Below are 27176 nucleotides of genomic sequence, written 5' to 3' on the forward strand. Positions count from 1 at the left end.
GTAGTAGAGGGTCGCCTGGTGCTTGGGGGGGGGGGGTCTTTTATTTGTAGTTGTTGATCTGCTGGATATCTTCCAGAGAGACGAACAGTTGTTGGTGGTGAATTGTTGTTCTAGCTACTCCTTGTAACGACTTTTGAATTTGAATTTGACCTTACTCTCACACCACAGGATATGAATGATGTGTTCTCACCCTGACCTTAAATGTTCTGTCATGTCCCAATGCTGTAAATGGAAAGACATGTTCATAATGCATTTCTTTTTCTATTTTTTGGCGCATCTTTTTTTGTTGTTGTCGTAAAGTCTAGATTATGGTGAAGGTAACCTCTTGGTGAGCCAGTAAACGCAGCAAATTATATATTTATAGGTCTTATATAAACCAAACTGATGTTGTGCTCCAACAGTACAAAAGAGAGAACGTCTAATGACCCCATTATTGATTCAAGTGTATTCTTAGTCCGGCCTAACTAAGGCAGAAGCAGCTTGTTAGTAGGCACATGAGGTTCCTCAATAAGTATCTTCAGAGTTAAAACAAAGAGGCTAACTATTCTTTATTTAAGATATTCTCATGAGTATTGGTCATGTGCTTTTCTCTGTGCAGCACTAAGCCAAAGTTTTTATTTCCATATGCACAATCCACAGAGCAGGAGAGTGTCTGCTTTACTCTCACTTGGCTTTGTCACTTCAATGCAGTCCATCTATAACGGCAGGGGAGAGGTGTGCGCCAGAATGAATCAGACGCCGACGAGGAGTAATCATTGGGCTCCTTGTTGACTGCCTGCCTCGCCGTACAGAACGCCGTCATGTATTACGCAAACGAGATGTGGCGAAACTTCCTAATACGCATCCAATACCCTGGATGTCATTGTCCACCTCGGTCATTGGTTAGAAGAATGGCTTTAGAGGGCGAGAAGGAGACACAGAATGTATTCTTGTCGGATGTTGTGTAACACATTTAAATGCCCTTGTCAAACACTCATTCATTTGGTGGGCAAACAGCCCCTAAAAAAAGGCACTGAAACATAACCGAACATGTTTTAATGTTTTGTTTTGCTGTTGTTAGCTTTTAACTATCTGACCTGTTTATTATTTTGTGGTGATATTCGGTTTTCGGGACAAACACAGTCCGTACACAAGAGTGAATCACAACGATAGTTTTAGGGAAAGATAATAAACTACCCAATGTCCAAAGACGACATTCAACACTTGCAATGAGAATTCTGTTTGTGTTTGTATCATGTCTGCTAGGCATCTATTGAGACCAAAGGACTGTCTGGAGCCAAACTAAAGTTCCCATTCTCCACCAATATTAATGTGATAAACTGATAAACGATGAAAGATCTTGAAACAGACAACAAGAGGAGACTAGGTAGGGAGTTGCCGTTGCTCTTCCCTGGGATGCACATTCGACTAATGAAATGAACTGTAGTGGCATATCGTGCTCCTTTTTTTGGTTAGTTAGTTAGACATGCTTACACGAGCAAGAATTCTTCCGCTGAATGTGTGCCTATCCTGCCGGAAAGACTACATCACAGCTCACTACTCCCAGGGGACTGCGTTGCGACCCTCAGTCTACAACGTGGGCGCTCAAGTGGTACCTTGCGTCTGCTTTGCCAGTATCAACAGCTGCTCAGCTGTCACATATCTCCCATGGATTCAATAGAGCTCAGACACTGGTTCTGCAACTGACTTTGGAGATAGACTTGGACAGGGATGCACGCAGGCGCTTCATTAGACATTAGTGCTTGTGGCACTGGCATGAAAGATCTGTCTGGACAGTGACCTACATGCCTAATTCACCTCCAGTTCATGGAATGATTTATCTCATGATATGGGTCAACCATATACTTTAGAGAGCACTAAGGCATGGCTTCCTGTATGGTCAAAGAAAGCGTCATAGATTTAATGTTCACATATAACGCTTTGGATGTCAATTTTTATTTAAAAAAAACAACAACTTTTATTTCAACTGGTGTTGGCAACATACCAATACGTTTTTTTTGTTTGTTTTTATAAATGAATGTCTTACCTTTTGACCACCAAATCTTTAATAAAAATAAACATTATTGAAGGTGACTAACAACAACTATGGTAATGTGTGCCTTATTTAATCAAAATATATAAGGTCATATTTGTATACATCATGAAACAAAGCTTGAGAAATCATAAGAGAGAGAGAGAGAGAGAGAGAGAGAGAGAGAGAGAGAGAGGGGCAACAGAACTACATAAACCCACAGTCTCCATGAATGAACCAAACATAAAAAAGCCCCATCTTTGATGTCTGTGAAAAAACATGATGTGTTTCTGTTCAACAGCTCATGCAAATCAACTTAAACAAACGTGAGTGGATCTCTTTTAGAAAAAAAATATTTTAAAAATCTACCAAATGCAGAATAAAAATAATTTCAAAATCCTGAAAAATGACTTCCAAATAAAATCCATAGAACTGAAAATATAATACAAATAGAAAATAAAACGTAAAAACATATCCACCCGAAAATAAATAAGAACAGCCATGCATGAAGCACGGCAGATACTATTTGGAAACTGGATGCAGCGTTTAGTGGATGTTGGTTGTGTGTATGACACAGAGGTGAAGTTCCTATTCACATAGATTCCTTGTTTCATGCTTCTCATACAATCCATATGAATCCAGTTCTTAGACGTGTCCTCTATTAGTCCCAGTCAGAAGACCACCGTCTCCTCCTTCCCCTTTTCTTTCATTCAGTCCTTATATCATCAGTCCTTTCTTCTCCTCTCTTTGCCATTAGTTTCCTCATCCTCAGTGATGTGCCATAACGGTTTACATCTATATATATTTCCCTTTCGTTGTTTGGTACATAAAGTAAACACTTTCGGGTCGTCGTTTGGTTGAAGTCTCTTACTGGGCAAACAGGAAGGGGAGGAGCTTATGCAGGATCAGGAGAGTGATGAAGAGGAACGGGTCAGTGGTGGTAATGGCTCCAGAACCTGGCCAGACAAAGAAAACCAGAAGGGGTAGAAAGGTCAGTGGAAATGTCTCTGTGCTTCAAATCAAACCTGCACACAGAAACTGAGGAGAGATACAGTGTTAAGACAGTACCATGGATGCCTGGCTGTGGTGAATGGGAACAATGGGGGATCCTCCAGAATAAAGGAAGCTCACAGTAGCTCATGATGGCTATTAACTCCCTGCGAGGAGTAGAATTCTGTATTACCTGGGCCATATTTCACACAATTATAGCTGACAAAATGGCAGTCGCAGAAAATCTCAAATCTACTTTCGTTCACGCTTCTGCTGCCACTTGAAGATAAAGGTGAGATAGAGGTGAGAGTTTCATCCACATTGCCTGGCTACCTTTGAGTAGATGAAATGGCAGCATCTACTTATGCTGATGGTTTTGTACAGGAAATGTGGGAGACATCCCGGGGTAGAACCTGGCTATGAGGAATAGTGGCCCTTGGATATAGCTCCTAATCCCTGTTTGACACGTTTCATTTCCTGTTTGAGCAGTAGAGCAACTGCTGGCTAAAAGCTGTTTCATTACGACACACGCACACTCTCTCACACGAGCACACATGCTTGTTTACACACACACACACACACAAGTGCAGAAACGGACACGCACGGTTACACGAAAAACAGACCCCAACAAACAAAAATCAGGCCAGATGGATTTTTCAGATCACACACACACACACACACACACACACACACACACACACACACACACACACACACACACACACACACACACACACACACACACACACACACACACACACAGAGAAACAAGCGTAATGAGTCAATGTTTAACTAGGCTGGAGTTTCTGTGACAGCTACAGTGTGAAACAGCAGTCTGTTTTTTCACTCTCGTGCCTTCCCCGGGCCATGCCCCACTACACGTCCATACACCAACGTTTCCATCATCCCCCAGCCCAAAGACACAGCATCAACACAAAGACATGAACTCTACCACACGCAAGCAGGGCAATACACGTGCTTAACCGTGACTTACAAGACTCACCCGGAGCCAGGCCAGCTGTCTTAATCCCAAACAGAACTGCAGTGAATTCAGGACAAAATGGCGTGGAGTGAGAAAGCGTTAGACCAAATGTCTTTCTCCGTACTTTGCTGATTTGTTGATTGGCTCTAATCTTCGCATCAATTCCCCTTGTTTCTCCCTCATTCCACTTCTATTGTTTCAATCTCTCATGTCCCTCCAGCCGGTCTCTGTTTATGTCTCTGGCTCTGTACCTCTTTGTAAACTGTATCTGTTCTTTTGTGTCCCACCCCCATTTTATTTTTTGCCACATTTCTCTTTATTTGCCCTTTAAAATCTCTCTCTAGCTAACAATTGGATACCATGAAAAAAAATAATAAATAAATAAATCTCTCTCTATCCGATCTGCACTCTCTCTGTCTTCCATGGTCATTGAGTAGATTGGCTATAGAGTGATGGACAGCATCTGGAGAGGGCAGCTTATCGGACCCTCCTCACCAAGGATACAAATGACAGGTGTTTATTTGAGGCTATCTGGAGACAGCCGGCTCTGACGATCCCTGTCAGTCACCCTGCCCCTCGTGATGCACCCCACCTCAGCCCCAATCAGACCCTTACAATCACCCCTTATGGCAGGTGCTTACACAGAAATCTTTAAAATGTCCAATCCAATCTAAATTTGTTGAACAAATGATTTCCTGAGAGAAATTGTGATAACATACAACCAACCACCTTAGTATTAGAAAAGCACTTTGGGATTGAAATGTGGAAACAGAGCAGGATTATCAGTTGTGGTATTGGTAAGGACCAGAGGACTGCGTCAGATCACCTTTTGAAATGGGTTAATCACGCAATGCGTGAATGATCCACATCTGGTAAAAAGGTAATATCTGGTGTTGATAGATATTAATTTAGCACTGGGAAAACCCACACTTTTCAGGTACACCGTTTGAGAAACCAGAACTTCTTCTCACACACTGATGCCTGTAACATGTATATAACATCTTTGGCACAAAACTCTATTCTATGTTCTATTCTACTCGATTCTATAGAATATTCTACAACTTCATCAGACTCAAGGAAACGCTATTATTTACATTAATTGGTTCACCCTGTGTCATCTGTGGCAATATTTATCAGACACTCTCCTACTCAGACAATTAAAATGTTAAATACAAAGGTCAAACAAAAGCCATGAAAATAACAAAATTAATAAACCCACATGAATCAGCTAAAACCTGAGAACTTCTTCTAGGACCATTGTAGCCAGAATCACTCCGCACGTTGACACAGCAGTCACCAAACGTGTAACACCAAGGTATTACTCCATCTACACTCATCCCCCTACTGGAAGCACTACATAAGAGAATAGAAAACATCAGGGATTGTAACATACTCTCTTTCACGGAAACATGGCTCTCTCGCGATATGCTGTCGGAGTCGGTACAGCCACCTGGACTCTCAGTTCATCGCGCCGACAGGAATAAACATCTCTCTGGGAAGAAGAATGGCGGGGATATAGGTTTCATGATTAACGACTCATGGTGTAATTGTAACAACATACAGGAACTCAAGTCCTTTTGTTCACCTGACCTAGAATTCCTCACAATCAAATGCCAGCCATATTTTCTCCCAAGAGAATTCTCTCAATTATTGTCACAGCCGTATATGTCCCACCTCAAGCCGATACCACGACGGCCCTCAAGAACTTCACTGAACTTTGTGCAAACTGGAAACCATATATCCTGAGGCTGCATTTATTGTAGCTGGGGTTTTTAACAAAGCAACTTTGAGAAAAAGGCTACCTAAATTCTATCAGCATTTCGACTGTAGCACTCGCGCTGGAAAAACACTGGACCATTGTTACTCTAACTTCCGCGATGCATACAAGACCCTCTTCCACCCTCCTTTTGGCAAATCTGACCATGACTCCATTTTGCTCATCCCTTCCTATAGGCAGAAACTCAAACAGGAAGTACCCGTGCTAAGACTATTCAATTATTTTCTGACCAATCGGAATCCACGCATCAAGATTGTTTTGATCATTGGGATATGTTCCGTGTAGCCGCAGAGAACAATATTGATGTATACACTGATTCGGTGAGTGAGTTTCTAGGGAAGTGTATAGGAGATGTACCCACTGTGACTATTAAAACCTAACCTAACCAGAAACCGTGAAAAGATGGCAGCATTCGAGCATAACTGAGAGTGCGTACCACAGCATTTAACCATGGCAAGGCGGCTGGGAATATGGAAGAATACAAACAGAGTAGGCAATCCCTCCGCAAGGCAATGAAACAAGCAACATTTCAGTATAGAGACAAAGTGGAGTCGCAATTCAATGGTTCAGACACGAGACGTATGTGGCAGGGTCTACAGATAATCACCGACTACAGAAGGAAAACCAACCACATCGCGGACACCGAAGTCTTGCTTCCAGGCAAACTAAACACCTTCTTTGCCCGCTTTGAGGATAATACAGTGCCACCGTTGCGGCCCGCTAGCAAGGACTGTGAGCTCTCCTTCGCCGTGGCCGACGTGAGTAAGACATTTAAACGTGTTATCCCTCGCAAGGCTGCCGGCCCAGACGGCATCCCCAGCCGCATCCTCAGAGCATGCGCAGACAAGATGGCTGGTGTGTTTACGGACATGTTGAATCTCTCCTTATCCCAGTCTGGGGTCTACACATGCTTCAAGATGGCTACCATTGTTCCTGTACCCAAGAATGCAAAGATTACTGAACTAAATGACTATCGCCCCGTAGCACTCACTTCTGTCATCATGTAGTGCTTTGAGAGACTAGTCAAGGATCATATCACCTCCACCTTACCTGTCACCCTAGACCCACTTCAATTTGCTTACCGCCCCAATAGGTCCACAGACGATGCAATCGCCACCACACTGCACACTGCCCTATCCCATCTGGACAACAGGAATACCTACATATGTTAGAACGCTGTTCATTGACTATAGCTCAGCATTCAACACCATTGTACCCTCCAAGCTCATCATTTAGCTTGAGACCCTGGGTCTCAACCCCACCCTGTGCAATTTGGTCCTGGACTTCCTGACGGGCCGCACCCAGGTGGTGAAGGTAGGAAACAACAACTCCACTTTGCTGATCCTCAACACTGGGGACCCACAAGGGTGCATGCTCAGCCCCCTCCTGTTCTCCCTGTTCACCCATGACTGCATGGCCATGCACGCCTCCAACTCAATCGTCAAGTTTGCAGAAGATATAACAGTAGTAGGCTTAATTACCAACAACGACGAGAGAGCCTACAGGGAGGAGGTGAGGGCTCTCAGAGTGTGGTGTCAGGAAAATAACCTCTCACTCAACTTCAACAGCACAAAGGAGATGATCGTGGACATCAGGAAACAGCAGAGGGAGCACCCCCCTATCCACATCGACTGGACAGCAGTGGAGAAGGTGGAAAGTTTTAAGTTCCTCGGCATACATATCACTGACAAACTGAAATGGTCCACCCACACAGACAGTGTGGTGAAGAAGGCGCAACAGCGCCTCTTTAACCTCAGGAGGCTGAAAAAATGTGGCTTGTCAACCAAAACCCTCACAAACTTTTACAGATTCACAATTGAGAGCATCCTGTCGGGCTGTATCACAGCCTGGTACGGCAACTGCACCGCCCAAAGCTGCAGGTCTCTCCAGAGGGAGGTGCGGTCTGCACAATGCATCACGGGGGGAAACTACCTGCCCTCCAGGATACCTATAGCACCTGAAGTCACAGGTAGGCCAAAAAGATAATCAAGGACAACAACTACCCGAGCCACTGCCTGTTCACCCCGCTACCATCCAGAAGGCGAGGTCAGTACAGGTGCATCAAAACTGGGACCGAAAAACAGCTTCTATCTCAAGGCCATCAGACTGTTAAACAGCCATCACTAGCACAGAGAGGCTGCTGCTTACATTCAGACTTGAAATCATTGGCCACTTTAATAAATGGAACACTAGTCACTTTAATAATGCCACTTTAATAATGTTTACATATCTTGCATTACTAATTTCATATATATATATACTGTATTGTATACATCTATTACATCTTAGCCTATGCCGCTCTGACATTGCTCATCCATATATTTATATTTATATATTCACATTCCATTCCTTTACTTATATTTGTGTGTATTAGGTATTTGTTGTGCAATTGTTAGATATTACTTGTTAGATATTACTGCACTGTCAGAACTGGAAGCACAAGCATTTCGCTACACTCGCAATAACATCTGCTAACCATGTGTATGTGACCAATACAATTTGATTTGATTTGATTTATTTATTTACTCTCATAAGAGCAAACACTGCTCCAACTCCAAATTCACATGACACTCTGTCGGGATCTGTCTTGTTTATCTTTGAACCATGTTTTAGTACCAGTGGATATCTCTCTGTAGGAATGACATTGCTTTGCCTTGAGGTTCAGATGATTCTCCCCTGAGTTTTGAATCAATCAAAGCATACACTTAACCTCAGAACACCTCAGTGTCTGTAAGAGCATCTGTCTACTGCAGATAAATCATTTAGCCAATATTTTACATCCAATGGAAATGCAGGTTTGTGAGAGTAACCTCGACCTTTAAAAATGCAATTAATTCAATAGTCTATTTAACTGCCGACAATCTGCTATACTTCATATAACCCACCACATTCATATATTCGTAAACTAAAACCTGGACATTAGGTTAAAAAGTCATCTGTGGTGTATGAAGTGGGGGTGTTGAAATTTGGGAAATGAATGGGCCCAACACATTATTTGGAGATCGCATTCCAGATCACTGGGGCCAAAGGGAAGCAGAAACAATATACCTTTCATACAGTGTACAACACTAGCTATGACTCAGCTACATGCCCTGTTCGCAAAATAATTACTGTCATTAGTACACCAACGCTGTGAGGTTGGAAGGTTCCACACTTGATTTCTCTTCTCTCTCTCTCTCTCTCTCTCTCTCTCTCTCTCTCTCCCTCTCTCATTTTCTCCCTCAAACATTAGCAGACGTTGAGAATTTACCTAAAACAGAACCCCTTGGTTAGATACAAGTGTTTCTGTAGAGTAACAGCTATGCACTGTGTAGACCTGTAACTAATGGCCATTAGGATGACATCACTATTCTCAAAGGTTACGGTTGGCATCTGCTAGAAGGGGGATGATTAGGAATCGCATATGGGGGAGAACAAACAAAGAGAGACAGAGAAAAAAAGAGGGAACTATTGACAGGTGGTTGACTTTGTTCTATTCGTTTAATTGGACTGAACATACATAGAAGGATTTTGTATGATATTTTCTCTGGTGTGTGCATAAGTTTGTCATCATGGATACATACAGGTCAAAATTCAACGTTCTCTTTCGTTAGGGGGAGGTTGAACTCCAACAGGCTTCCTCACCACAAGGAAACAAAAAGCCTTGAACGTTCAATAATACAAGCTGAGGGCGAGGCAAACAAGGCCTCCTCCACCACTTCACCCTCAGCTTGCAGTGCGCCATAGGTTTTTTAACTCTGACTGCTTGGGGTAGCTGCAACAGAGAGAACTGCTACAGAGATCTACCGTTATGGATAGCCAGCTACCATTGTTCTCTATGTGTCATGTAGTGTCTTTCCTTATAGGTGAAAGTGACCACTCATTGAAGTGAGAACTCTCCACCTCTCTACCACTTATCCCACTGTCTCGTGGTATTGGATGAGCTATAGGCAGCAACACAAAGGCCCAATAATAATAGAGTAATGTAAAGTTCCCATAACCATCCAGGCATCATCTGTCACAGAGATGACAAAACCACCACAGTGTCTTTTGCCAGGCGAAAAAAAATGAACGGAAGTCAATCAACACCACATTGGGAGAAGTAAAGTACCTTCCCGCACAGTCTGACAGTTACCTAACACTTGTCATAATTATCCTTGGAGAGGAGACTGACACCTGAAAAAACACATCAGCCTGTTAACATGCGACACACACAGTGGCCATTACCTCAGACGAATGTACTCTCTCACATTGCTACCTCCCTCGCCAAGTCTTCACAAACGGACAGGAAAAACAACCATGTCCAATATACAGTTTATAATATTTAAATTAATTTGAACCACATTTTATAGTAATGCAACTAACAGGCATACATGGCATAAACACACACACAAACACACATAGGATGAGATAGACTGGGTGTTTAATGAGGGATTGAGACAGCTGTCCAGCCAGAGACAAGTACTCTTGGTAGGTGTATTTGAGTGAGCTCTTGCAGCATCTACTGTCTGGCTGTCCTATTGCTCTATGCCATCCTCCTCACCTCCTACCAAACAAGCTCACCTGCCAAGTCATTGCTCCCGAACTGCTGAGTGAACACAGTCAGTTTTTAATCTTTTTTCATATCCTATTGCGTAGTCAACTGCTCCTACTGCTCTCTCTCACACCTCACTTTCATTGTGAATAATACAAACAGCAACATTATTGAACTAACTCCCACAGTTACAGTTGAAGTCAGAAGTTTACATACACTTAGGTTGGAGTTATTAAAACTCGTTTTTCAACCACTCCACAAATGTCTTGTTAACAAACTGTAGTTTTAGCAAGTCGTTTAGGACATCTAATTTGTACAAGTCATTTTTTCAACAATTGTTTACAGAAAGATTATTTCACTTATAACTCACTGTATCACAATTCCAGTGGGTCAGATGTTTACATACACTAAGTTGACAGTGCCTTTAAACAGATTGGAAAATTCCAGAAAAGGATGTCATGGCTTTAGAAGCTTCTGATTATTGACATCATTTGAGTCAATTGGAGGTGTACCTGTGCATGTATTTCAGGCTTACCTTCAAACTCAGTGCCTCTTTGCTTGACATCATGTGAAAATCAAAAGAAATCAGCCAAGACCTCAGAAAAAAAATTGTAGACCTCCACAAGTCTGGTTCATCCATGGGAGCAATTTCCAAACGCCTGAAGGTACCACGTTCATCTGTACAAACAATAGTACACAAGTATAAACACCATGGGACCACGCAGCCGTCAAACCGCTCAGGAAGGAGACGCGTTCTGTCTCCTAGAGATGAATGTACTTTGGTGAGAAAAGTGCAAATCAATCCCAGAACAACAGCAAAGGACCTTGTGAAGATGCTGGAGGAAACAGGTACAAAAGTATCTAGGTCCACAGTAAAACAAGTCCTATATCGACATAACCTGAAAGGCTGCTCAGGAAGGAAGAAGCCAATGCTCCAAAACCGCCATAATAAAAGCCAGACTGCGGTTTGCAACTGCACATGTGGACAAAGATCGTACTTTTTAGAGTAATGTCCTCTGGTCTGATGAAACAAAAATAGAACTGTTTGGCCATAATGACCATCGTTATGTTTGAAGGACAAAGGCGGAGGCTTGCAAGCTGAAGAACACCATCCCAACCGTGAAGCACAGGGTGGCAGCATCATGTTGTGGGGGTGCTTTGCTGCAGGAGGGACTGGTGTACTTCATTAAATAGATGGCATCATGAGGGAGGAAAATTACGTGGATATATTGAAGCAACGTCTCAAGACATCAGTCAAGAAGTTGAAGCTTGGTCGCAAATGGGTCTTCCAAATGGACTATGACCCCAAGCATACTTCCAAAGTTGCTCTGTCAGGAGGAATGGGCCAAAATTCACCCAACTTATTGTGGGAATCTTGTGGAAGGCTACCCTAAACGTTTGACCCAAGTTAAACAATTTAAAGGCAATGCTACCAAATACTATTTGAGTGTATGTCACGTCCTGACCTTTTTTATGTCTCTATTTTAGTTTGGTTGGGGTGGGCATTCTATGTTTTGTGTTCTATGTTTTCTACCTCTATGTGTTTGGCCTGGTATGGTTCCCAATCAGAGGCAGCTGGCAATCGTTGTCTCTGATTGAGAACCATACTTAGGTAGCCTGTTTTCCCATTTTGAGTTGTGGGAGATTATTTTCTGTTTAGTGTTGTGTGTGAGTACCTGACAGAACTGGTGCATTTGGTTCTATTTTTGTCTTGCTTCAGTGTTCCGGTTTTAATTAACAGCATGGACACTTACCACACTGTGCAATGGTCCGATATTTCCTACTCCTCAGAAGAGGAGGAGAATCGTTACAGTGTATGTAACGATTCTAGGAATAAATCTCAGGAATTGTGACAAACTGAGTTTAAATGTATTTTGCTAAGGTGTATGTAAACTTCCAACTTCAACTGTACATATATTTCCACAAACCAAATGTTCCTTTTAATCACGCAGTCCGTAATCAATATAGATAGTCAATCAAATTCTAATTAGAATATTCCAGTGAATTAGTTTGATGATTATTCAATTAATGATCAAAGTATTAGCGGTTCACATTGTAATTGGCTTTCAGATTGGCCTATATACAGGTTGATGTTGTGAAACAAGTGAGCCGAATTACTGAGATACGTAAAAAATATATATATATTTCAGATGAATTTAAAGTAAGGGAAAACAGTATTGTATATTATGCTTGGGAGGTGCCACAAACAAAGAGATGTGATGAGATTAAAATCTCAACAAGGTTCCGTTTCACTGCTAAGTAGTAGATTTTCTGTTAGTGAACTGAGAACCTAGAGGAACATTCACAGCTGTGCAGTCGCCACACATTCCGCTCTGAATTCATGATAGACAACCTCCATCCCCAAAGTGTTAGTTAGCCACTGATCCTCCATGGGACTATCTATCTGGTTCCCTGTGAAGCACTGGAGAAAGGTGCACTGCAAGTTTATGTTATCACAGCAAGGCCGCCAAACCCCCAGATGAAAAATGAAAATGTGAGAGGCAATTTGAGACACCTGACAGTGTGCTGAGGGCGCGGCTTATCTGCCACATGCCCGTGGCATTTCCCCTTTAATATTAATTGTTTCTGCCACTCAGCCAGGTGACATTGCAGAAAAGTGACAGATGCACGCATTTCCCGAGAGGTGGGCAGATCGCATTTTTTCCCCCCTCAGCTGTCGTTATTGTGGTAAGACAGGAGAGGGCCAATCTTTCAAATATGCCAGGGTGCTTTTTAACCTTCACAATATGTTGACAAATATGTTGAGGGGTTCACTTAAATTTTTTTTTTAAAAGCCAAGACAAATTGTCAGGGAGGCACTTTCACATGGATTCATTTACTGTATTTGATTTAGTCTGACAGAGATACATGACGAGAGACAGAGAAGCAAATATTGACCAGCCAATTTGAAGTAATATAGCAGCCATGAGCAAACAGTAAAAGATGAAAAATAATATCCCTCAGATTACCCTAAATAAACTAGGTGAGCTTGCCCTGCTCTGTCATGTACAATCATGTTTAAACAACAAGCCCAGAAGTCAGTCTGTAATACCTCTAAACCTTAGAGGATGTTGTTTTTCGATACTAAATCAGAATTTAGAACTGAAGCACACAAGTATTGCTACTCAGTATGAGGCATATATGAAAGTTGGTCAGTCAATTCAATTGCCCTGACAATGCCTGACCTTAGCTCGTTGTGTAAGCAAAGCAGAGCACAATTGTACTCAAGTCTACCAATCAAACAGTGAAAAGGATTCTGATTTTAGAATTTAAAATGAGAGCCTAGTGGTAATATTGAAAAATCGATGACATTAGACTATTTGGACATTTAGGTTGATGAGAGAGAGAGAGGAGAGAGAGAGAGAGAGAGAGAGAGAGAGAGAGAGAGAGAGGAGAGAGGAGAGAGAGAGAGGAGAGAGAGAGAGAGAGAGAGGAGAGGAGAGTCCGTGAACTGGCAGTGGTATTGTTTGATTTTCTTGCCAAATGGCCGCCTCTGTCTCGCTTCGCTAAGGACAGGGCTGGCCGAGCATGCTGATTCCACAGTGCCAGTTCCTAGGAGAGGGCATTTAACGTGCTCCAGGCTATGCTCACGTCCACAGTACATGTCCAGGATGGCAGCATCAGTGTTATGAACAGTCCAACACGAGGAGGACTAACAGCATGGTGCCATTCTATTAGCTTGGTGTTTTTTGCATGATTACCCCTCGGTTGGCAGTTAGCTTCATTCAGAAAGTAAGGGATTCGACTCAAATAGAGAAGACCAAATGGATCCCTGGCCTCTGGATGAGAGAGTCTGCTAAATGACTAACATGTAGAAGTAAATGTATGCTCCGATTACTAAATTGCACAACTCTGTTGGTTACATTTTAAATAGAACTCAAGGCTCTGTAGATGGCATTGGCTTCAAGCATACATTTAGATATACGTGTTGTTGGGTGACATTACTGAATCAGAAGTCTGGACTAGTTGTGAAAGCAGAGGTGAAGCACTGCACTCAAGGACACAGGTAGAGTTGTAAAACTGTATAAATATTTCCCCTGGAGTCCTCTCCTCCAGTCATGGCCCACCAGCTTTCCTCCTCTGCCCTGAGGACAAAGCCCCAGCGAGGAGAGAACAGCCATCCCGACTCGCCACAACATACGTTGAGCAGGCACAACACTGAGTAAGATAGACACAATAGGGAAGGAACAGAGAATGGAACTCCCCACCAAGTCTCCTCCAAGGGACTCTAAGGTCTTTCTAAAAAACCCTTGAGGACCCCCAAGTAAAGAGGTCACAACCCTGGCAACAGCCTATCATTAGAGGAGGGGACTTTTCTACATTACCCTGCAAACCACCAACGCACTGACAGCAATAGCCAGGAAAGAGGAAGAGAAGTCTGGACACATGCTTCCAGCCAGAGAAATGAACATGGTCTCCCTGGCTGCTTTCACATCATGTCTGTACACACACGCAGGCACAATCAAAACATACATCAGCACACATGCTAATGCACATAAACAGACTAGTGTGATCCCACATACTGAGAAATAAAAGTATCCACCTTCCCTATCCCCAGCCAGACCACCACTGCGCCAGCAGCTGTAAGTCTGATATGGCAGAACGGAGAATGAAACTCTCCTGCGGAGTCTGTGAAATTTAATTATTCAGCAGTGCGCTTCATCGATCAGTAGCGAGTCTGGCGTGTGAGATAACCCCATGCTCGCTCTCTCCAAAGGCTACATTAAGGCGCTCTCACGTTATAATGTGGAGATCATGAGGAGACATATCCATTGTGAATCATATCTTCATCATTTCTTTCTCGGTATGGTGGACACTATAAAGGCAAGAACATGTCACTCTCCTCAGTGGGTAATTGTAAGTATTCACCCCCCGTTGGATTTTCCACATTTTGTTGCATTACATAGTGTGTATGAAAATGATTCAATTGTGATTTTCTGGGGGGGGGGGGGGGCATCGAGCAAGACAAAAATATTCCAATATCAATGTGAAAGAAAACACAAATTGACCTTGATTAGATAAGTATTCACCCCTGAGTCTGATAAAACGAATACATATATGTTAGAAACAGCTTCTGCAGTGGTTACAGCTGTGAATCTTTCTGGGTAAGTCTCTAAGAGCTTTCCAGATGGTTTGTGAAAAACTGTAACTTGGCGACTCAGGAACATTCACTGTCTTCTTGGTAAGCAACTCCAGTGTAGATTTGGCCTTGTGATGTAAACTCAGCAAAAAAAGAAACGTCCCTTTTCAGGACCCTGTCTTTCAAAGATAATTAGTAAAAATCTAAATAACTTCACAGATCTTCATTGTAAAGGGTTTAAACACTGTTTCCCAGGCTTGTTCAATGAACCATAAACAATTAATGAACATGTACCTGTGGAATGGTCGTTAAGACACTAACAGCTTACAGATGGTAGGCAATTAAAGTCACAGTTATGAACACTTAGGACACTGAAGAGGCCTTTCTACTGACTCTGAAAAGCACCAAAGGAAAGATGCCCAGGGTCCCTGCTCATCTGTGTGAATGTGCCCTAGGCATGCTGCAAGCAGGCATGAGGACTGCAGATGTGGCCAGGACAATAAAGTGCAATGCCCGTACTGCAAGACGCCTAAGACAGTACTACAGGGAGACAGGACGGACAGCTGATCGTCCTCGCAGTGGCAGATGACGTGTAACAACACCTGCACAGAATCGGTACATCCGAACATCATACCTGCGGGACAGGTACAGGATGGCAACAACAACTGCCCGAGTTACACCAGGAACGCACAATCCTTCCATCAGTGCTCAGACGCAATAGGCTGAAAGAGGCTGGATGGACTGAGGGCTTGTAGGTCTGTTGTAAGGCAGGTCGTCACCAGACATCACCGGCAACAACATCGCCTATGGGCACAAACTCACCGTCGCTGGACCAGAAAGAACTGGCAAAAAGTGCTCTTCACTGACGAGTCATGGTTTTGTCTCACCAGAGGTGATGGTCGTATTCGCATTTATCGTCGAAGGAATGAGCGTTATACCGAGGCCTGTACTCTGGAGCGGGATCGATTGGAGGTGGAGGGTCCATCATGGTCTGGGGGGGTGTGTCACAGCATCATCGGACTGAGCTCGTTGTCATTGCAGGCAATCTCAATGCTGTGCATTACAGGGAAGATATCATCCTCCCTCATGTGGTACCCTTCCTGCAGGCTCATCCTGACATGACCCTCCAGCATGACAATGCCACCAGCCATGCTGATCGTTCTGTGCATGATTTCCTGCAAGACAGGAATGTCAGTGTACTGCCATGGCCAGCGAAGAGCCTGAATCTCAATCCCATTGAGCACGTCTGGGACCTGTTGGATCGGAGGATGAGGGCTAGGGCCATTCCCCCCAGAAATGTACGGGAATTTGCAGGTGCCTTGATGGAAGAGTGGGGTAACATCTCACAGAAAATCTTGTGCAGTCCATGAGGAGGAGATGCACTGCAGTACTTAATGCAGCTGGTGGCCACACCAGATACTGTTACTTTTGATTTTGACCCCCCTTTGTTCAGGGACACATTATTCAATTTCTGTTGTTATTCCATTTCTTTTCTGTGGAACGTGCTCAGTTTATGTCTCAGTTGATGAATCTTGTTATGTTCATACAAATATTTACACATGTTACGTTTGCTGAAAATAAACACAGTTGACAGTGAGAGGACATTTCTTTTTTTGCTGAGTTTATGTTATTGTCCTGCTGAAACATGAGTTTTTCTCCCAGCGTATGGTGTAAAGCAGACTGAAGCAGGTTTTCCTCTAGTATTGTGCCTGTGCCTAGCTCCATCCTGTTTCTTTTTATCCTGAAAAACTCCCCAATCTTTGCCGATTTCAAGCATGCCCATACCATGATGCAGCCACCACCATGCTTGAAAATAATGAGGCAGTTACTCAGTGAAGTGTTGTGAAGGATTTGCCCCAAACATAAGTCTTTGCATTTAGGCCAAAAAGTATTTTCCTTTGCTGTGTTTTGTTTCTCCCAGTATTACTTTAGTGTACAGTATATATATATATATATATATATATACAGTGCCAGTCAAAAGTTTGGTTCAAGGGTTGTTCTTTATTTTTACAATATTTACATTGTAAAATAATAGTGAAGACATCAACACTATGAAATAACACATATGGAATCATATATTAACCAAAAAGTGTTAAATGAATCAAATTATATTTTATCTTTTAGCTTATTCAAAGTAGCCACCCTTTACCTGGGGCGGCAGGTAGCCGAGTGTCTAGAGCATTGGGCCAGTAACCAAAAGGTTGCTGGATCAAATCCCTGAGCTGACTAGGTAAAAATCTTTCGCTCTGCCCCCGAACAAGGCAGTTAACCTACTGTTCCCCGGTAGGCCGTCATTGTAAATAACAACGTGTTCTAAACTGGCTTACCTAGTTAGATAAATGTTTTTTTTAAATTATTATTATTATTATTATTATTTTTTTTTTTACATATCTTGATGACAGTTTTGCACACTCTTTCCCTCAACCAGCTTCATGAGGTAGACACCCGGAATGCATTTCAATTAACAGGTGTGCATTGTTAAAAGTTAGTTTGTGGAATTTCTTTCCTTCTTAATGCATTTGAGCCAATCAGTTGTGTTGTGACAAGGTAGGGGTGGTATACATAAAATAGCCCTATTTGGTAAAAGACCAAGTCCATATTATGGAAAGAACAGCTCAAATAAGCAAAGAGACAGTCCATCATTACTTTAAGACATGAAGGTCAGTCAATTTGGAAAATGTCAAGAACTTTTAAAGCTTCTCCAAGTGCAGTCGCAAAAACCATGAAGCGCTATGATGAAACTGCCTCTCATGAGGACCGCCACAGGAAAGGAAGACCCAGAGTTACCACTGCTGCAGAGGATACGTTCATTAGAGTTAATTGCACCTCAGATTGCAGCCCAAATAAATTCTACAATAACAAGCACATCTCAACATCAACTGTTCAGAGGGGACTGCGTGAATCAGGTCTTCATGGGCGAATTGCTGCAAAGAAACCACTACTACACACCAACAAGAAGAAGAGTCTTACTCGGGCCAAGAAACATGAGCAATTGACATTAGACTGTCCTTTGGTCTGATGAGTCCAAATGTTTGATTTTTGGTTCGAACCGCCATGTCTTTGTGAGACACAGAGTAGGTGAACGGATTATCTCTAAATGTGTGGTTCCCACCGTGAAGCATGGAGGATTAGGTGTGATGGTGTGGGAGTGCTTTGCTGGTGACACTGTCAGTGATTTATTTTGAATTCAAGGCAATCTTAACCAGCATGGCCACCACAGCATTCTGCAGCAAATAACCATCCCATCTGGTTTGCGCTAATTGGGACAATCATTTGTTTTTCAACAGGACAATGACCCAACACACCTCCAGGCTGTGTATGGGCTATTTGACCAAGAAGGAGATGGAGGTCTGCATCAGATGACCTGGCCTCCACAATCACCCAACCTCAACCCAATTGAGATGGTTTGGGATGAGTTGGACAGCAGAGTGAAGAAAAAGCAGCCAACAAGCGCTCCGCATATGTGGGAACTAATTCAAGACGGTTTGAAAAGCATTCCAGGTGAAGCTGGTTGAGAGAATGTCAAGAGTGTTCAAAGCTGTCATCAAGGCAAAGGGTGGCTACTTTGAAGAATCTCAGTCAGTTTTCAGTTAGGTCAGTTAGGATCACCACTTTATTTTAAGAATGTGACATGTCAGAATAATAGTAGAGAGAATTATTTATTTCAGCTTTTATTTCTTTCATCATATTCCCAGTGGATCAGAAGTTTACATATACTCAATTAGTGTTTGGTATCATTGTTTGTCTTTAAACTGTTTAACTTAGGTCAAACGTTTTGGGTAACCTTTCACAAGCTTCCCACAATATGTTGGATGCATTTTGGCACATTCCTCCTGACAGATTTGGTGTAACCGAGTCAGGTTTGTAGGCCTCCTTGCTCGCACATGCTTTTTCAGTTCTGCCCACACATTTTCCATAGGTTTGAGGTCAGGGCTTTGTGATGGCCACTCCAATACCTTGACTTTGTTGTCCTTGAGCCATTTTGCCACAACTTTGGAAGTATGCTTGCGGTCATACTCCATTTGGAAGACCCATTTGCAACCAAGCTTTAACTTCCTGACTGATGTCTTGAGATGTTGCTTCAATATATCCACATAATTTTCATCCCTCATGATGCCATCTGTTTTGTGAATTGCAAAAGTCCCTCCTGCAGCAAAGCACCCTCACAACATGATGCTGCCACCCCGTGCTTCACAGTTGGGATGGTGTTCTTCGGCTTGCAAGCTTCCCCATTTTTCCTCCAAACATAACAATGTTCATTATGGCCAAACAGTTCTATTTTTGTTTCATCAGACCTTTCTCCAAAAAGTACGATCTTTGTCCACATGTGCAGTTGCAAACCGTAGTCTGGCTTTTATTATGGCGGGGGCTTCTTCTTTGCTGAGAAGCCTTTCAGGTTATGTCGATATAGGACTCATTTTACTGTGGATATAGATCATTTTGTACCTGTTTCCTCCAGCATCTTCACAAGGTCCTTTGCTGTTGTTCTGGGATTGATTTGCTCTTTTCGCACCAAAGTACGTTCATCTCTAGGAGACAGAACGTGTCTCCTTCCTGAGCGGTTTGACGGCTGCGTGGTCCCATGGTGTTTATACTTGCGTACCTTCAGGTGTTTGGAAATTGCTCCCATGGATGAACCAGACATGTGGAGGTCTGCACTTTTTTCTGAGGTCTTTGCTGATTTCTTTTGATTTTCCCATGATGTCAAGCAAAGAGGCACTGAGTTTGAAGATAGGCCTTGAAATACATCCACAGGTACACCTCCAATTGACTCAAATGATGTTAGTAAGCCTATCAGAAGCTTCTTAAGTCATGACATCATTTCCTGGAATTTTTCAAGCTGTTTAAAGGCACAGTCAACTTAGTTTATGTAAACTTCTGACCCACTGGAATTGTGATACTGTGAATACCTCGTGAAATAATCTGTCTGTAAACAACTGTTGGAAAATGACTTGTGTCATGAACAAAGTAGATGTCCTAACCGAATTGCCAAAACTATAGCTTGTTAACAAGAAACAAGATATATTTAATTATATACTACATGATCAAAAGTATGTGGACACCTGCTCTTCGAACATCTTATTCCAGAATCATAGGCATGAATTTGGAGTTGGTTCACCCTTTGCTGCTGTAACAGCCTCCGCTCTTCTGGGAAGCCTTTCCACTAGATGTTGGAAAATTGCTTTGGGTACTTGCCTCCATTCAGCCACAAGAGCATTAGTGTGGTCGGACACTGATGTTGGGCGATTAGGCCTGGCTCGCAGTCGGCATTCCAATTCATCCCAAAGGTGTTTGATGGGGTTGAGGTCAGAGCTCTGTGCAGGCCAGTCAAGTTCTTCCACGCCGATCTCGACAAACTATTTCTTTATGGACCTTCCTTAGTGCACAGGGGCATTGTCATGCTGAAACAGGAAAAGATCTTACCCAAACTGTTGCCACAAAGTTGGGAACACAGAATCATCTAGAATGTCTTTGTATGCTGTAGCATTAAGACTTCCCTTCACTGGAACAAAGGAGCCTAGCACAAATCTGCTAGGCCATGGAAACCCATTTAATGAAGTTCCCAACGAACAGTTATTGTGCTAAAGTTGCTTCCAGAGGCAGTTTGGAACTTGGTAGTAATTGTTGCATACGAGGACAGACCATTTTTACTCACTAGTGGCTTCAACACTCTGCAGTCCAGTTCTGTTAGCTTGTGTGGCCTACCACTTCACATCTGAGCCATTGTTGCTCCTAGACATTTCCACTTCACAATAACAGCACGTACAGCTCATCGGGCCAGCTCTAGCAGGGCCGAAATTTGACGAACTGACTTCTTGGAATGGTGCCACGTTGAAAATCACTGAGATCTTCTGCCATGCCATTCTACTGCCAATGTTTGTCTATGGAGATTGCATGGCTGTGTGCTTAATTTTATGCACCTGTCATCAACAGTTGTGGCTGAAATAACCGAATCCACTCATTTGAAGGGGTTTCCACATACTTTTGTATATATATAGTATATGTAGTGCATTCTGAAATTATTCAGACCCCTTCACTTTTTCCACATTTTATTACGTTCCAGCCTTATTCTCTAATTGATTACATTTTTTTTTTTTTTTACCCTCACCAGTCTACACACAATACCCCATAATGACAAAGAAAAAACTGTTTTTTAGAAATTTTGCTAATTTATAATATGTAAAATGCAATATCACATTTACTTAATTATTCAGACCCTTTGCTCAGTACTTTGTTGAAGCACATTTGGCAGCGATTACAGCCTCAAGTCTTCTTGGGTATGACGCTACAAGCTTGGCACATTTGTATTTGCGGAGTTTCTCACATTCTTCTTTGCAGATCCTCTCAAGCTCTGTCAGGTTGGATGGAGAGCGTCGCTCCACGGCTATTTTCAGGTCTCTCCACAGATGTTCGCCTGAGTTCAAGTCCGGCCTCTGGCTGGGCTGCTCAAGGACATTCAAAGACTTGTCCCGAAGCCACTCCTGTGTTGTCTTGGCTGTGTGCTTAGGGTCATTGTCATGTTGGGAGTTGAACCTTTGTCCCAGTCTGAGCTCCTGAGCACTCTGGAGCAGATCAAAGATCTCTCTGTACTTTTCTCCGTCCATCTTTCCCTCGAACCTGACAAGTCTCCCGTCACAGCTATTTAACTCTGTAGCTGTTTGAAAAACACCAATGGCCTCATGGTGACATCACTGATCTGTTTCCATCTTGTCCTGGAGCTTACTTCAGAAGGACAACTGTGTCTTTGTTGTTTTTGGGTGGTTTAATACGTCATCCACAGCATCATTATTAACTTGACCATGCTTAAAGTGATATTCAATGTCTATTTGTCATGGTCAACAATCTACCAATCACTGCCCAGTCTTTCAAAAGCTCCCTGGTCTTTGTAATTGAATCTGTGGTTGAAATTCAATACTGAGGGACCTTGCAGATAATTTATGTATGGGGGTCAGAGGAAGGGATAGTCATTCAAAAATCATGTCAAACCATATTATTTCACACAGAGTGAGTCGATGTAATTTATTATGTGATTTTGCCAAAACAAAAGAGGTGAATACTTTTGAAACAACTGTATTTTAGTTATTTAATTTGTAGGCCTATTCATTTGTTAACCTTTGTAGAATATTCTTTTCACTTTGACATTATGGAGTATCTATGATACCCACTGTATATATACACCTTCCCTCACTCTCCATAGTCTGACTATAGGCATATATGTCCCAGCATGTATCATTTGTATTTATTTATTAAGGTAAGATGAACTAATCAATACCTCCCCTTAAGAAACACTGCCCTATAAGCAATATAATTCTATGTAACATGTGTTGTACTCTACAAGCATCATCAAATGTATTATTTGTAAAAAAAAAACATTATATTATTCAATGACAATGAAACTGTCAGTGTAATGTATCATTCACTTTAAAAAGGACAAATCACTGGTCAGAATGACATGCTACTGAGGGTCTGACTGGAGATTGAGGAGAAACACACACAAACTCCCGTATTCTCGCCCTATATCACTAGGTGTCACTGTTGCACTTTAACTTACCTGCTCCATGCTGCTGTCGGAGGATGGCCGCATTGCCGGGCCTCGGAGAAGCTGAGGACTTTGCTGCGGAGGCAGTGGTCGTCGTGCTGGCGGGGAGGGGGCCATGTCCTGCTGGAGGAGGCACGCGAGGCTTTCCCTGACCCGGCTCAGAGGTAGCCCGCCCCCCTGCCACCGCGTCCTTGCTGTTCCTCAGTGGCCATCTATTCTGGATGTGGGACACGGCCTCCTCGGCCACCATGCCATCACGCGGAATCACCCGGAGGGTGGCTTGAACCTTGTATTCCTGAGTCTCGTCGGAGTACAAGTCGGAAACTCGGCACTCGTACACCCCCTCGTCCTCCTTCCGCACCTTGGACAGACTCAGCCTGTGAGATATGGCGCTGCCCTGCACCCTCACAGTCTACAAAGAGAAACAGAAAATAAGAAATTGCTACATATACAATATAACCTGTTGGTTTCAACAATAAATATGTCTATATCAAAGTAGACTAGGCCAGCCACTCATTAGACTACTGCCACATATGTATCACGCGATGAGGGCATATGCGTTTGATAGCCTAAAGCCCTATTATCCAAAAATTCAAAAACGTTTGGAGATTTAATGCTGCCTGTTGTTTGGCAAGTGTCTGAATACATTTCAAAACAAGATGAGGCTATATTTATATTCTAAAGGCGACATGATAATGGTGAGCCAGCCAGGTTGGAGACAACTGTACAAAATGGAGTCCTAAGTCTAGAAAAAAATGCTTGGAAAAATTCCCACCAGAGGCCTGGCCAGTTACCTCCATAACTTGTGCTAAATTATTGGCCTTCGGCCTTCATAGTGCCACTTGGCCATATCATGTGGCTAGCCTTGAATAACAAAATACACATTTTATTGCTCAAATGCATTATGGCACTTAACTGTGCAGCCATATCCAAATACTAAAAAAAGAAAACATTTGAAGAAATCAGATAGATATCTCCACTATGATAAAGTTTTAACGTGAATGCTTCAGCTGGACATGGTCAGTGACAAAAGGAAACACTTACGCTTATTTTTGTGGCATCCTTTTGAGTGACCTGAAACCAGAAATGTGTCGAAGTGTTATGGTCAGCCAGAGACACAAGACTGCATAATACTCTATTGTATAGCAATTACACGTTTGGATATGAGCCTCACCACAATGGAATTCCCTCGGTGCAGTTTTGAATCGCTTTCGACAGTGTAAAATAGTTTCTACAACTGCGCGCATTAGCATCAGCAGCATGGACAGCAACAGTTGCGCTGTTACCAAACTTGTCCCAAACAGCGTGCATTGACATCAGCACCTTGGACAGGGACTGCTGGATTAGCTCTCAGCTGTCATAAATAGTCGGTTGTGTTTTCTAGTGCATGTTTAATGTGGTTAAATAACAAAGCAGAAACTACAGATGGGGTTGTTCAATGTCCATGAGTCGATTGCAACAGCGGCGCAGAGGGCGTAATCACATCACAGTTATCCAACAGCATTATGGAATATTCCAACACGGGCATTTCCGCCGCATGCATGAGAACTCTCCCTGGACTGATTTTAAAAGCCAACAAATGCCATTTGTATCATTAGTTGTGTCGTCCCCCCTCCCGCCCACCCCAATACACCCCCACACCCCCACCCCTTCTTAATATAAATGGCCACACAGTGTTAATAATCTCCAGTATTTCCACTCACATGCATTTAGTTGGCAACATGTTGTAATAAAGTCCATAAAATAAATAGCGACATATGTCGTGCATATGGCGATGCCATCATGAAAAGACAGGTTGCACACAGCCGTAGCTGCCAGTGTCAATCACTTTTGGTGCAACTTCGAACATTTAAACAGACCCCCTCTCAGTAGCTGCCAGGGAGCAGCCCAACCTGCCTTCCCTGTCATGGGGACAGCATTACCTTGGCTCTGTTCGCAGGAGCGCTTATTTGCAGTTCGTGTACATGTTCTTTAGGTGTTGTCTCCTTTAGGTACCACCACTGGATTTCAAGCGAGAAGGGCGATGATCCGATGGCCCGAAAGGCGCACGGCATCTCAACGTCTTCTCCCTCACTGACACTCGCATCTTTGGGCACTTCAGTAAATGTAGCTACCATTGGGAAAAGACAACAGATATAATAGATTAAATGGTGGAATAACAAATTAACAAAGGTCTGAGATTACGTAGCCTCATGACAGACAACTGAAATGCGCTTTAGTGATATCCGTAACCAAATTGATCTTTATTCCGCAATACAATCATATTCAAGTTGCCATTCAATCTAAAATATCAGTTTATAATAGTTTAAGACTTAAAATAGACAATGAAGCAATGACGCAAAGGTAGCCTACACAACTAGGCATATTAGCGTTATGTGACCCGTGCACTGTGAATTGAAATGACCATGGCTTTTGATATAACCTGTAACACAATAAATACAAGTATTTGGTCACCATGAAATGACTAATTAGTGTTGCTTTACGTGTTTTGAGAGATCCTGTTCATTTAGCATTAGGTTTAGCATAACTGAGGAGATGTGGACATTATGTATAACTCCCGAAGCACAGTTTTGACATGTGTTCGTCTAATACTTTATTCCTATCAATCTATTCTCTCACCCACGTATCATTTAATCGACAACGTCATTTGTAACGATCAAGTTACTGCAGCAGAATAATGCGCTTGACTTCAAATAATGACCGGGTCCGGTCCATATCACAACAGCTTGAAATCAAAAATCTAACGACAGGGGCTGTTCGTTTGACAGCATTTGTGTTGACCATCAATAGCACGGCATGCCACGACTGACAAAGTTGACTTACCATTTACACAGAAGAACAAGGGTGCGTTAAGAATTAAATAATAAAGGACGCCGTTGAGTCCTCGTTTTTCCATCTCATAGATAGGCTAGGGCAGTTAGATTAGAGAGCGCGTAAAGACGGTCATTTGACCACAAATGTATCTTTATAACATCAGCATTTCCATTTCCATGATGGGCAAGCGTTGGTCTCTGATCTGTTGGGTTATTCGTCTGCTTTTCCAAAGATTTAGGATATTTCACAAGATCCAAATAACGTACTCCAATATGTTTTCCTGCCAGTCAGGCGAAAAACGTACAATCCAAAGGTGCGAACCAGAATACCCTCTCTTGATTAGTGAGAATGTTCTGCAGCTACTCTATATTCTGTTGTTATCCCTTTATAACTGTGATTCCTTATTTCCTGATGTGCTTCAGGTCGAACCCAAACTTCTTCTCGGCTGAAAGAAACCTGCTCATTCTGCTTTCCACATGAAGGGAAGGTTTCCCGGGCACTTCTCCAATACCCATTACATAACCATCCTTGTGTCCGCTCCCATAAAGAGGACCTGCCGAGGACGAGATTCCCGTATTTTGTACTAAGACCTGGAGGATCAGTAGATAGTTCCCAGCTTCGCGAGCGGATCCCTTTGCTTTGTGTGCGAGTGCATATCAGCGAGGAGGCGCTTTAGCATTTCCAAACCCACTAATTTAGTGTGGCATGCGCGCGACGCCACCGATAGCCTGACTCCCGTTGAAGCCTAATCAACCCTTCCCTCAAATCAACGCGCGGCTCAACCTATGAGGACAATTCTCACAACCTGACCTCCAAACGAAATGTCAACCCTTAAAACATGTAGAATCAAGATGATTCATGCTGTTTTCTCTCCAAAATCAACAAGCCACCCTAAAATTAGCCATACAGTAAAAACAGCAGTGCTTTAGACAGCCTCCGGTATTATAACCACCGGGATAATCCGTATTCCCTAAAACAGACAATGTGGTAATTCGGATTAAAATCAATCTCACTATGGTATTGAACCATTCAACACAGTCTTGCTCCTATTTAATAATTTTGTGCTATTTGCTTGGAAAATAAATACGTAATTATGTCAATGTCACCTAATACATGTCATAACGGTTTATGGTTTGATGATTGTGATGATTGGTGTGACCAGCCTGCTGTGACACACACACACACACACACACACACACACACACACACACACACACACACACACACACACACACACACACACACACACACACACACACACACACACACACACACACACACACACACACACCTATATGGAGTATGGACCATGGTGGATTGCCACCATTATTGCTTTAATCTAGGGTCTTTCTGAGATGCTTGGATGGTGCAGCAGACTGATCCCCTGGCTGAATCCTAAAACGTCTCTCACAGCTGCCAAGCTGCCAATAATGCATTGCTTGTTCACTGAATTCTTCCCATTAGCACTT

The 27176-nt window shown here is 42.8% G+C and overlaps 1 protein-coding gene across 1 annotated transcript; it reads right to left on the reverse strand.

The window, feature by feature from the left end:
* Nucleotides 1-1931: 1931 nt before the first annotated feature.
* Nucleotides 1932-26423, reverse strand: LOC139412154 (V-set and transmembrane domain-containing protein 2B-like). The gene is made up of 5 exons (XM_071158970.1): nucleotides 25717-26423; nucleotides 24816-25003; nucleotides 23938-23967; nucleotides 22906-23305; nucleotides 1932-2967 (listed from the first exon to the last, which is right to left on the reverse strand). The coding sequence occupies exons 1-5, from the start codon at nucleotides 25787-25789 to the stop codon at nucleotides 2879-2881; spliced, it is 780 nt and encodes a 259-aa protein (XP_071015071.1). The 5' UTR covers nucleotides 25790-26423; the 3' UTR covers nucleotides 1932-2878.
* Between the last annotated feature and the right edge of the window lie 753 nt (nucleotides 26424-27176).

The sequence above is a fragment of the Oncorhynchus clarkii genome, chromosome 6 (assembly GCF_045791955.1).
Source record: "Oncorhynchus clarkii lewisi isolate Uvic-CL-2024 chromosome 6, UVic_Ocla_1.0, whole genome shotgun sequence".
Classification (NCBI taxonomy): domain Eukaryota; kingdom Metazoa; phylum Chordata; class Actinopteri; order Salmoniformes; family Salmonidae; genus Oncorhynchus; species Oncorhynchus clarkii.